The 12,396-nt window shown below is 52.5% G+C and overlaps 1 protein-coding gene across 1 annotated transcript in view; it reads left to right on the forward strand.

Annotated features, from left to right (window-relative positions):
- EPB42 (erythrocyte membrane protein band 4.2) overlaps positions 1-12,396 on the forward strand; it is a 38,463-nt gene continuing 26,067 nt past the window's right edge. Inside the window, exons 1-6 of the mRNA XM_011989333.1 lie at positions 1-216; positions 5,010-5,195; positions 6,142-6,375; positions 9,927-10,045; positions 10,985-11,089; positions 11,928-12,192. Coding sequence (XP_011844723.1) covers positions 207-216; positions 5,010-5,195; positions 6,142-6,375; positions 9,927-10,045; positions 10,985-11,089; positions 11,928-12,192 — 919 coding nt within the window. The 5' untranslated portion in view covers positions 1-206. The remainder of the gene's footprint in view (positions 217-5,009; positions 5,196-6,141; positions 6,376-9,926; positions 10,046-10,984; positions 11,090-11,927; positions 12,193-12,396) is intronic.

A 12,396-nucleotide genomic window follows, 5' to 3' on the forward strand; every position in this document is an offset into this window, starting at 1 on the left:
AGGGAGGGAGCAGGAGAGAAGGAACATGTCAGGGTGCTCACAGGAGTAGCTGGGGGGAAGTTTTGCTCTTTCCAGATTCTTAAGCCAACAAAAGTGCCTTCATCATTTTTTGTCTGAAAGACAGAAAGCCCAGAAGGAGCCCAGAAGCAACAGTTCAACACAGGTGCTTTCTGCAGCCTAGTGGATAAGAGGAGCGGCCTGCAGCCATGGGACAGGGTGAGCCAAGCCAGCGCTTCGCAGGGCTTGCTGGACTGTATGCAGCCCCTGCAGCATCACCTGTTTTCATTAAAGGAAGTGGGATGGATGGTGGGCGGGGAGGTGGTGGTATAACCACGGCAGGGGAGGGGGTACTGGTGATAGTGAGCTGCCTGTAGAGCGTGGTGTGATGGTGGGTGCTGGTGGAGGCGGAGGCGATGGTGGGGTGGCTGTGGAGCGTGGTGTGATGGTGGGTGCTGGTGGAGGCGGAGGTGATGGTGGGGTGGCTGTGGAGCGTGGTGTGATGGTGGGTGCTGGTGGAGGCGATGGTGGGGTGGCTGTGGAGCGTGGTGTGATGGTGGGTGCTGGTGGAGGCGATGGTGGGATGGCTGTGGAGCGTGGTGTGATGGTGGGTGCTGGTGGAGGCGGAGCTGATGGTGGGATGGCTGTGGAGCGTGGTGTGATGGTGGGTGCTGGTGGAGGCGGAGGTGATGGTGGGATGGCTGTGGAGCGTGGTGTGATGGTGGGTGCTGGTGGAGGCGATGGTGGGGTGGCTGTGGAGCGTGGTGTGATGGTGGGTGCTGGTGGAGGCGATGGTGGGGTGGCTGTGGAGCGTGGTGTGATGGTGGGTGCTGGTGGAGGCGGAGCTGATGGTGGGGTGGCTGTGGAGCGTGGTGTGATGGTGGGTGCTGGTGGAGGCGGAGGTGATGGTGATGTTGCTATGGGGTGGTTATGGGGTAGGATGTTGGGGTAAACTGGTCATGATAGCTGTATGATGATGGTGAGATGGTGATGGTGGTTAACATGGGTTTATATTCTTATCCCAAGGTCATCATAGCATAAGTGTTCACAGCTTACTGATACAAATGAGAGACACCCTGTGATACAAATGAGAAACACCCTGGGTAGCATGAAGGTGTCACAGCTTCTACAACAAATGGGAGAGAAGGAGAGGTGGGAGTCAGGGAATCCACCTAAAAGGGGCAGGAGGCAGACACAAAGCAAGAAACCAACAGAGGTGGTCAGAGTCGCAGCGTCTTGGCAGGAATTATTATCTCCTGGCCTGAGAATTGCCTGGCTGTTTTGTGTCCAGGGAGAAGCAAGCGGGTAGGCAGAGGGAAGTGGTGCAGGGGTGTGGGGACAATGGGAGGCAGCTGTGGTTCTGTTTCTATAGAAACTGCCTCACTCCCCACCCTGGTCGGCCAGTCTGGCGTGCGGAGGGCAACTGACCCTGAGACCAACACCTGAGAGGGAAATAAAAGAATTCTGGGTGAATTCAGTAAATCATCTCAGCCACGTCTTGTGAAAATAGGGCAGACACCAATAAATTGTCCTTTTTTTTCAGACGGAGTCTCTGTCACCAGGCTGGAGTGCAGTGGCGCAGTCTCGGCTCACTGCAACCTCCGCCTCCGGGGTTCAAGTGATTCTCTTGCCTCAGCCTCCCGAGTAGCTGGGATTACAGGCGTCCAACACCACGCCTAGCTTATTTTTTGTATTTTTAGTAGAGACGGGGTTTCACTTTATTGGCCAGGATGGTCTCGATCTCTTGACCTCGTGATCCACCCGCCTCAGCCTCCCAAAGTGCTGGGATTACAGGCGTGAGCTACTGCACTCAGCCAAATCGTTCTTTTTGTTCTTAGAGACCAGACAAATTAAAAACCACCTCAATCAGAGAAACACATTCAAAGATATCAGGAGATTGTTTAGTCCCAAACCAGAGGATGCCCCTGGGCACTAAATTCTTTCCAGGCAGTGGGTGGCAGAGGGCCCAGTAGCCACCAGATGAGAATCACTGAGTATGAGCTCATGGCGTGCCCCAGTGGCTGCAGCTGGCTTGTGCTGACTTGCAAGAGGCAATTGCTAAATTTTCAGGAATCCTGTGAACCAGTTCTTAAACAGAGGCATTATTAAAAATTAAACTGTATAAACTTACAAGTAAAAAATTTATATTAAAAAGAAAGATAGTAAGTACTCTAAACTCATCACCTCCTACATATTTTACTCCTTTTTACCTTTATGTTCTTGAGGGTGTTTACGTCTCCTGTACCTCTGTGCTGGAAAAACCACATGATGATGTGCCAGTCCGCGCCTCTTCACAGTTCTGCGCTTGCTGACTTCACCTCAGTAGCTTCAAACTGGCCACAGAGGGAGTATTTTACACCACAGAACTTGGCAAATGCTGTAACTCAGTACGCCCTTTCCCCTCACCACCCCTTTCCCCCAGCCAGTCGTTAAACACATCACTGCTTGAGGGGCACATGTGCGGCAGCGCTGGGGTGTTGTGAAAGGCAGAGAGGGAGGAGGGTGGGGTACTGTGCACCTCTGAAGAGCATTCCACATGGTCTCTGTGTTAACGCAACTTCTCATGGTCTGTGGTACAAATAGGAGATGCTGGGAAAACACGAAGGTGTCATTGCCTCAAGACCCAGTGGGAGAGAAGGGGAGGTAGGAGCCAATGAATCCACCTAAAAGGGGCAGAGGCAGAGACAAACCAAGAAACCAGGCAGACCTAAAGAATGCAGAAACCTCAGGGGCCCTGCGAGGGTCTGCGGCACAGGTGGGCGCCTGAGGCCCCTGTGATGCATCTGAGAAAATCTCCTTTAAGGCTGTCCTAATGTTCTCATCCATTCATTGACAGAGCAAACACTGATTGGCTATCTATTAAGTTCTGCTGGGGCAGAGGATGCAGATAGGAGAAAGCACTGTACCTCAGGGAGCTCCCCCCAGTGAAAGCGGGAGCAGAGGGCTAGGCAGGTGATGGGTATCAAATGGGATAAGTGCTGAAGAAAGTGGAGCAGAGTACTGTGGGAGCCCAGAGGACTGACCTCTTCCAGGAGGAGTCAGTGAAGGCTACAGAGGTGGGTGTCTTTGGATCTTGGAAGATAAGTAGACATCTGCCAGGTAGAGAAGAGATGGTGGGAGCCTTCCAGACAGAACCGGAATCCAAATGAATTCTGGTGACTCTTGCCATAACACTATGGTCATTACTTGGGTTCAGATACACTGAGGCTCGAGTCATATGACTTAGGATGTGACTAAGGCATTCCACCATCCAATCCAACTCAACCAGTCTGCAGAGGCAGGGCTTATCCTGGGCCTCAGCACAAGCTTTGTGCTAAGCAGAAAGAGGAATCATTGTTGGTTTCTGAGTGCTGCTGTACTTCAATTTACAAATCCCAGCCTCCCTGTGGCTACTTTATCTATAGCCATGGCCTGACCAAGCCAAGTGGAGGAGGGGGATACAGGGATGCAAGGGGCACCCAGGGACACCAGGACCAGACACAGAGAGGTTTCTTCCCTCCTCTGCACGCTTTAACATTTCTTCATATTCAACGATGTCAGTTCTTTTGCCCTAAATAGACATCATTGGCATCTTCTATCATCCCATCACTAGTGAAAGAAAAAGTAGAACATCCTCCCCCTCTACTCCTCACCTCTAAGGCAGAGAGACTGGGAAATGGGGGAAATTTGAAGTAGCAGTATCCTGAATTTGACAAGATATGTCTTGTAGTCTAAAGGACATTGCCATCAGGGTCATATCACTTCCCTGAAGTGGGTTAGACCTCATTTCATACCTGCAAGCAAAAGCCATAGTTTCTCTCTTGTGGCAGCTGAGCCAGTACAAAACACTGCAGGCTGCCTTTCAGACCAAGGAGATTCCCAGTGGCCTTCTGCCATCAAAGGAACAAAAAGTGCACAATTCCTTTGCTGCAAGAAAAAAACCTAAAATTTTTTTTCCAGCATTGTTCCTTATCTTGGGCTTGCTGAACATATCTTTTGACTTATTTACTCCTTGTTTTTTTCTTCCCTCTTGTATTAGTCCATTCTCACACCGCTATAAAGACATACCTGAGATGGGGTAATTTGTGAAGAAAGTAAGTTTAACCAGCTCATGGTTCTGTGGGCTGTATAAGCTTCTGCTCCTGGGGAGGCCTCAGGAAACTTACAATCATGGCAGAAGGGGAAGCAAGCACATCTTCACATGGTCAGTGGGAGAGAGATAGAGTGAAGGAGGAGGTGCTACACACTTTTAAACAAGCAGCACTAAGGGGATGGTGCTAAACTGCTAGAAACTGCCCCCGTGATCCAATCACTTCCCACCAGGCCCCTCCTCTAACACTGGGGATTACAATTCGACCTAATATTTGGGCTGCGACACAAAGCCAAACCATATCACCTCTGTTAAATGAGAATTGATTAACAGACTGTCATAATACTCTTGAACCACCTACGTGAAGGGTTTTTCTGGGCTGCATAGTGCTGTGAGTTTATAGTAAGACTTTAGGTCAAAAAGCCACCATGCACAGTCTCGGGTGAGTCAGTTCCACACTCAGCCTCACTCTCCTCATCTATAAAACAAGAGAATTGGACTCAGTGATCTCAAAACCAGCTCTAAAAATTAACTGATTGTGCTCTAAGAAAAAATGAGTAGGGGTGAGAAAGGTTTTGGGTTTTATTCATTGCTTGTGGATTGGGACCAGAAAAAGGAGGCCAACAATGAGAATAAGCATTACATTTATGAATAATAGTAACAACAACAGCAGTTTCATTTATTGGGACTTACTGTGTAGCTGACACTGTGCTAAATGTATTATACATCATCTAATCCCCACAACTATGAAAGGAGGGATGATTATTCTAAGGAAAAGGAAACTGAGGCTCAGGGTAGTTAAGTTACTTGCCTGGGATTGTGCAGCTAAAACGTAAGTGGAGCCGAGGATTTGAACCCTGGTCTCTCTGACTCCAGAGTCTCTGCTTGTACTTATATTGTCACATTTACTTAGTTTCCATGACTTCTCTCTTTCCCACAACAGCCCTGGGTATCAAGAGCTGCGACTTTCAGGCAGCAAGAAACAATGAGGAGCACCACACCAAGGCCTTCAGCTCCCGGCACCTCGTTGTGAGGAGGGGGCAGCCCTTCACCATCATCCTGCACTTCCGCGCTCCAGTCCACGCATTTCTGCCTGCCCTGAAGAAGGTGGCCCTCATTGCACAAACTGGTTAGTGAGACAGGCCTAGACTCCTGGCAGCAGGTCTGGGGGTTTCTCTCCAGCAACCTGTTAGGGAATCAAGGGGCAAATGGCCCACACTGCAGCTGGGCTGTAAGAAGTCCTGCCCACCTGGCAGGGCAGTCATGAGGGTGCCATGAGATTATGTGCCTGGTAAATATTGTTTATGATGAGTCAGAAGCTGCCTAGCAGCAGCATCACCAAGGGCTTCTTTTCGGTTGCAAATATAATAGTAGCTTTGTAGAAAATTCTGGATGGGGCAGGGCGCAGTGGCTCACACCTGTAATCCCAGAACTTTGGGAGACCGAGGTGGGTGGATCACCTGAGGTCAGGAGTTCAAGACCAGCCTGACCAACATGGTGAAGCCCCGTTTCTACTAAAAATACAAAACATTAGCCAGGCATGGTGGCGGGTGCCTGTAATCCCAGCTATTTGGGAGGCTGAGGCAGGAGAATCACTTGTACCCAGGAGGTGGAGGTTGCAATGAGCCGAGATAGTGCCACTGCACTCCAGCCTGGGCGACAAGAGCAAAACTCTGTCTCAAGAAAAAAAAAAAGAAAGAAAGAAAAGAAAATTCTGGATGGAATCGAACCCAGGCTAAATATAACATTTAATTGCCAGTGTTTATTGAATCCATACTACCTGTCAGGTGTTGGGCCAAGTACTTCACACACAACAGTTCGTTCAGTTCTCCTATGGGCCATGAAGCAGGTGCTATGAAGATGCCCATTTTAGAGACTATGATGCAGGTCCATGGGTGCCAAAAACCTGTGCTCCCCTATCACTCTTTCTTGATGGGTCTCATTTCTAGACGGGTCACTTTCATTATCCTCCAAAAACAACTTTCACCTCCTCCATCTTTGAAATACCCTGACCTTATTACTCTGAGTTGTGACCAAGAAGTCCCAATGACAGATTCGTCACTGTGTGACTGCAGGAGAGCAGCCTTCCAAGGTCAACAGGACCCAAGCCACATTCCCAGTGTCCAGTCTGGGGGACCGAAAGTCGTGGAGTGCAGCGGTGGAGGAGAGAGATGCCCAGTCCTGGACCGTCTCTGTGACCACACCCGCGGATGCTGTCATTGGCCGCTACTCGCTTCTGCTGCAGGTCTCAGGCAGGAAGCCACGCCTCTTGGGCCGGTTCACATTGCTTTTTAACCCCTGGAGTAGAGGTAAGTTTGGACCTGGGCCAGCCTGGGCTGCATGGGGACTCCAGACACTGGAGCTGGGGTGCAGCTCTGGCAGGGAGCACCTGTGCCAGGTATCTGCAGCAACCCTCTCTAAGGACAGCACCAACACCCAGTCTGTGCCAGGGCCTTCTACCTGGATGAACCAGCTCTCAGACCAAGGGTCCTGTTTTGGTGTCGCTCCCGGGAGAAGCAGGTTGAGGCTTCCCACTGAAAGCGAAAGCTTGTCTCATCACCAGACCCTGGTGCTGGCTCAGGCTATTTCGGTCACAGGAGTTGACACTCACTGAGATGACCCTGGGAAAGCTGCCCTTCATTATAACAGTGCAGGGGTGAGAACTGGAGAGGGCCTCGGGAATGAGGTGGCCTGAAGGTGGGCTTCTCTCTCTCTCCCCGCTATTCTGTCTCCAGAGTGCACTCAGGCTTTGTGGGACCTGAAGCTGATGCAATTTGGGGGACCCTCTTTAAGAAAAAGAATATACCATTTTGAATTGATAAGGCTGCCCCACTGACCAGGGCCCCAAGCGGTCTGTGCTATTCCACAGGCTTCTGCTTCTGCTTCCCAGGAAATGTACTGCTCCCTGTCTTTCCTCCTCTCTTCCGTCTCGTTCTGTTCTTGAAGATTTCTGGGCACTCTCCAGACCCACCTACCCAAGTGTCTGATGGGACCCTGCCATTCACCAGCCTGTGAGCGGCTTCCCTGGGGTCAGGTGACCTCCTGTGGGCCCCCCCACCCCCAACCATGACCGCCTGTAGCAAAGCTCAGCCCTAGCTATGGCTGGAGCCATGTCGTCTGGAAATGGCCATCTGACATAATACATGTCCAAATAAGACCCAAAGTAGGACCCATCTTCTCTTCCTCCCCACTCTGAAGATTGTGTCTGTCTTTGTTTTTAAATCTACCTCACCCACCTTCATCCTTGGGCTCCCTGAAGGGTTTGTTGGGAGAATGAAAGAGAGTTTCTCCCAGCCTTCCTGTCTTTACAACATCAAACAAGTACACAGCCCTTTTCCTCTCAAGAATTTTGCTGCCAACATGGCAAGGCAGGGCTGGGAAACTGGCAGAAACATGGGGAGGTGGAAGAGCCTTCCCAGGTTCTTAAGGCTGGCCCCATGTCTGGCCCGCAGCTCCTGACTGCTTTTCTCTGTGGTACCTAAATCCCAGTGGGTTCTCTCTCCACTTCTCCTGTCCAGGGCAGGGTTCTCCCCCACTTCAGGTGGCCCCACCTGTCCTCAGCTCAGGCCCTTCTTTCCTGCTCCAAGGGCGCAGGCAGGTGGGTCAGCACATGGGAGCTAGTATTCATCCAGATGCCCCACGTGGATGAATGTAGATGCAGGACCCCTCGGCTGGGGCAGGCCTTGTGGCTCTCCATGACTGGCAGAAAGCCCTTCAAGCTGCTTCCCTCCAAAGCTGAGGCTTTGGTGTACCCCCAGACCACCCTGAGTCTGCTTCCAGAACCAGGCCCTGGCAACAACCGTAAAGACCCGGCAAAGACAGTCTAGGACAGTGCTTGGCTCAGGGCGCCCACACTCTTGACTCCAGTGCCAGGAGTCCTGCCTTTGTGCTCAGTTTGTAGGGACCTGCCTAGGGAGGGCCTCTCTACCTGAGTATGGGCAGAGGTCTCTGTCTGGGCAGGGGACAGTCATTGGCTCCGCTCATCCGGGAGGTGACTGGGAAATTTTCAGATTCCCTGGCATCTCAGCGTCATCTTGGCATGCTTGGAGATGGGGATTCAAAAGGAGAGTTTTACATCGTTTTACATCCTATGATAAAAGTTGGAGCCCTGCTCATCAGCCAGGCACTTTATAAAGGGGGCTACATACGCCCAAGCAGAGAGGAGGAGGCTGGCGCTGCCTGTGCTCTCATAAGCTACTTCTTAGAGCCCTGCAGATCCTGGGGCCAAACACCTCAGTTTGAAGTAATGTAAAAAAAAAAAAAAAAAAACACAAAAAACAAAAAACAGTGATGCCTAGCTGACTTCAGAGAGTACTCAGGATGGAAGGCAGGAGTGGAGGGCTACTTGGGCATAGGGTTCTGTGATTTTAGACCCCAGATTTTTCAGGGCTTCTTGATTTCTGTTGCCTTATCCTTCTGTTGCCCTGAGGACCCTCATCCCCAGATGGACCCCTGGAGGGCTCCAGAGACGTTAGCCCAGCAGCTCCTCTGGATGGTTTGGAAATCCTTTTCTCTCTAGTCCCCAGGAACTAGTCTAACCCCTGTCCACTTCACCTTGGCCATTGGGTCGGAGTGATTAGCCTTCAGCAAGCAGGGCAGTTGCCCTCCTGCTTCTAGCTTCCCAGAGTGGGTGATGGCCCCCTTAAAAGTCGCCCACCCTCCTCATGATGGCTAGCCCAACCCTAGGACGAGGAAAGCAGGAGGGGCACTGGGAAGAGACTGAGGGAGCCCTAGACTCACTTGGACACCTCCAGGGCAGAAATCCAACGTTCTGACTTCCACTTCTCAACCCCGCTGCTCCTTCCCACTCTCCAACCCTGTCTTGCCAAATCTTCCTCTTCCTTCTGCTCACATCCATCAGCCTATGCTTAATTGTCTTTTTTCTGAAACACCTGGTTTTTCGTCACAAATTGAACTTATGGGAAAGACATACAAGCCACTTGGAAGCTCCCTGGCCTGTTGCCAATTTATCCAGGGACGATAGTGTTCTGGCTGTGAACAACCAGGATTTTCTTTTTTTTTTTTTTTTGAGAGGGAGTTTTGCTCTTGTTGCCCACGCTGGAGTGCAATGGCACGATCTCAGCTCACTGCAACCTCCGCCTCCCGGGTTCAAGAGATTCTCCTGCCTCAGCCTCCCGAGTATCTGGGATTACAGGCGTGCACTGTGACACATGGCTCATTTTTTGTATTCTCAATAGAGACAGGGTTTCACCACATTGGTCAGGCTGGTCTTGAACTCCTGACCTCAGGTGATCCACCTGCCTCAGCCTCCCAAAGTGCTGGGATTAGAGGCGTGAGCCACCACGCTTGGCTGATTTTCATTTGTTTTAAGAGAAAGTCTCTCACTCTGTCACCCAGGCTGGAGTGCAGTGGCATCATCATAGCTCACTGCAACCTCAAACTCCTGGGCTCAAGTTTCCTCCCGCCGCAGCCTCCTAAATAGCTAGGACTACAAATGCGCACCACCACATCTGGCTGTTTTTATTTTTTGTAGAGACAGGGTCTTGCTGTGTCGCCCAGGCTGGTCTCAAACTCCTGGTCTCAAACTGTCCTCCTGCTTTGGCCTCCCAAAGGGCTGGGATTATAGGTGTGAGCCACTGCACCTGGCCAGCCAAGCTTTTTAAGGTTGTTCTTGTCTTCCTGGCTGACCATAAGGGCCACACGCTGATTGACCCAGGGACTCTGGGCTGGGTCCCAGTGGGGGCAGTGAAAGAGGGACTTCCTCCTCAGTCTTCATTAGGCCCAGAGCTGACGGGGTGGCCTGCAGCCAAGCCTAATCTCGGCAGGGAGAACAGAGGCCTGGATGTGGAGGGTGGACCTGGCACCCCACAGGCCCTCATCCCTACCCACCTCTCGCCAGAGGATGCCGTGTTCCTGAAGAATGAGGCTCAGCGCACAGAGTACTTGTTGAACCAGAATGGTCTCATCTACCTGGGCACAGCTGACTGCATCCAGGCAGAGCCCTGGGACTTTGGCCAGGTACTAGGGCCCTCTAGGGGAGGAGTGTGTGGAGTGACTGTCCCATAACCTTGCATGTTCAGGCTAGACAGAGCTGGTAGGTCCAAAAACCCCTGGTCATGAGACCATTTATTTAGCCCGTTTCAGCCTTGTGGTGCCCCGCCCCCCTTCCTCTGGGCCACATCAGAACATCCTCTGGAGCTACCAGAATTCTTTTCCTTAAAGCTGTGGCAAATCAAGCCTCAGTTACATCCCCACTGTCTTTGAGATAAAGACCAAATCCCTCTAGGCCAACCTCCACAGCCCTTCCAGCCAGGCCCGTGCTCTGCTTCCCCCATGAACCACCCCACGTTCCAACTGCTCACCATCCTCAGAGCAACAAGCTGAAAGTTCCCTCCGCCAGGAAGGGCTCCCCACCCTTATCTCCTGGCAAGCTCCCACCCATCTCTCAAGACCTTCTCGAAGCCTCCCCCAACCCCCGAAGGCAGAGGGAACCTCTCCACGGTGCTGCTCTGTGCCTGCATCTCTACAAGAGACCTGGCCATGCTGCTGTGCTCTGTAATCTAAGGGGCTGCGCTGTGGGTCCATCTCCAGTCCTAAACCGTGGGCTCCTCAGGAACAGGGGGAGTATCCTCCACTCCAGGTTCAGGGCTGTCGGGGTTCACTAACTGGAAACAGAATGCAATGCAACAAAATGAAATGGTACAGCACGGGTCCCTGAGAGCTTACACCCTACCGGGAGTCAGACAATAGAATAGGCGAAGGACTAGATGCCTGGGAAAAGGAACCTGGGTCACATTGAGAGGTCGGGGGAGGGAGCCAGAGCTCCTCAGAGAGATGAGGCAAGGGAGGCAGGTGTGGAGTGCGGGTCTGGGAGAAGGACGAGATAACGAGGCTGTCCTGCGGGATGAGTGCCTGACCTGAGGACCCTTCATCATGGCCCTGTGTGGTCCTTAACAGTTCGAGGGGGATGTCATCGACCTCAGCCTGCGCTTGCTGAGCAAGGACAAGCAGGTAGAGAAGTGGAGCCAGCCAGTGCACGTGGCCCATGTGTTGGGTGCCTCGGTAAGTGAGAGGCTGGGGAACGACAATAGGGCGGGGGTGAGACAAGAGCCCTCTGAGAGAACTGCCCCACCACCGTGGCCTCAGAAACCCCCAAATCACAAATGGCCCCCTCCTCCCAGGGTGTGGGGACAGTTCCGACAGAAGGGTCTGAGGAGGAGAAGAAGACAGGCAATAGCATCCACAGGGGGGAGAAAAGCAAAGAAATGTGTCCTCCCTCAGGACGCAAGCCCGCAGAAGACTAAGCCTCCTTTCCCGCCCCACACCCAGTCCCAGCCTGGAGCTTAGGTCCACGGGAAGGAGCCGGTAGGGCCCATCATACCCAGTGCTTGCTGCTGCAGTGATCAAAGGGACTTCTTTTACATTTCTAAATTGTTCAGAAGAATATGCAGACCATGATGGTAACTTGGTGCTTTCCCTTGTCCCTAAAAATCCTCTCAGAGGAGTCCTGTGTTCACCATTCCCTCTTTGCCACCGAAGTCCCCTCTGAAAAGGTGGTGAGGGTCCAGGCCAGACTGTGAGTTGAAAGAAGCTTGGGATAAGTGGCCTCCAGGACCCAGGTGCAAACCACCTCAAACGAGGGTGGAGGACTAAAGGTGAAACCAGCCCCCAGCCAGAGGACTTGTTAAGAAGGGCAGTCCTGGGCTCCAGCCCTAGGGCTATGGCCCAGGGGCCTAGGATGGAGCCCAGGAGCATGCAGGTTTAACCAGTACCAGGTGGCTCTGATGCTGGGGATCTGTTCACCACGGTTGGAGTACTGCGATGAGCCCTCCTTACCCATGCCCTGGAAGCTGTCCTGCCCGAGGGTCTCATACTGACATCCACACATTTCCCCAAACAGCTGCATTATCTCAAGGAGAAGAGGGTCCTGCCCACCCCGCAGACCCAGACCACCCAGGAAGGGGCCTTGCTGAACAAGCGCCGGGGCAGCGTGCCCATCCTGCGGCAGTGGCTCACCGGCCGAGGCCGACCTGTGTATGATGGCCAGGCCTGGGTGTTGGCCGCTGTTGCTTGCACAGGTTGGTCCCCTTGTCTCCTGTACAGAGTGCCCTGCCTCTTGGGTTGTTCCCTGGCCTCCCATGTGGGAGGGACATCTCCAAAAGCAGGTGCTGCCTCCCTGCGGCCACGTTTCCCCGTCCTACCACACAGAAGTAGTTGCCCCAGGCAGCTCCTCCCACCAGCTTCTGCTGCTTTTCCCCTCAAGAAATTTGGGGCCGGGCGCGGTGGCTCAAGCCTGTAATCCCAGCACTTTGGGAGGCCGAGACGGGCGGATCACGAGGTCAGGAGATCGAGACCATCCTGGCTAACAC

This window comes from Mandrillus leucophaeus, unplaced genomic scaffold (assembly GCF_000951045.1).
Source record: "Mandrillus leucophaeus isolate KB7577 unplaced genomic scaffold, Mleu.le_1.0 Scaffold35, whole genome shotgun sequence".
NCBI lineage: Eukaryota > Metazoa > Chordata > Mammalia > Primates > Cercopithecidae > Mandrillus > Mandrillus leucophaeus.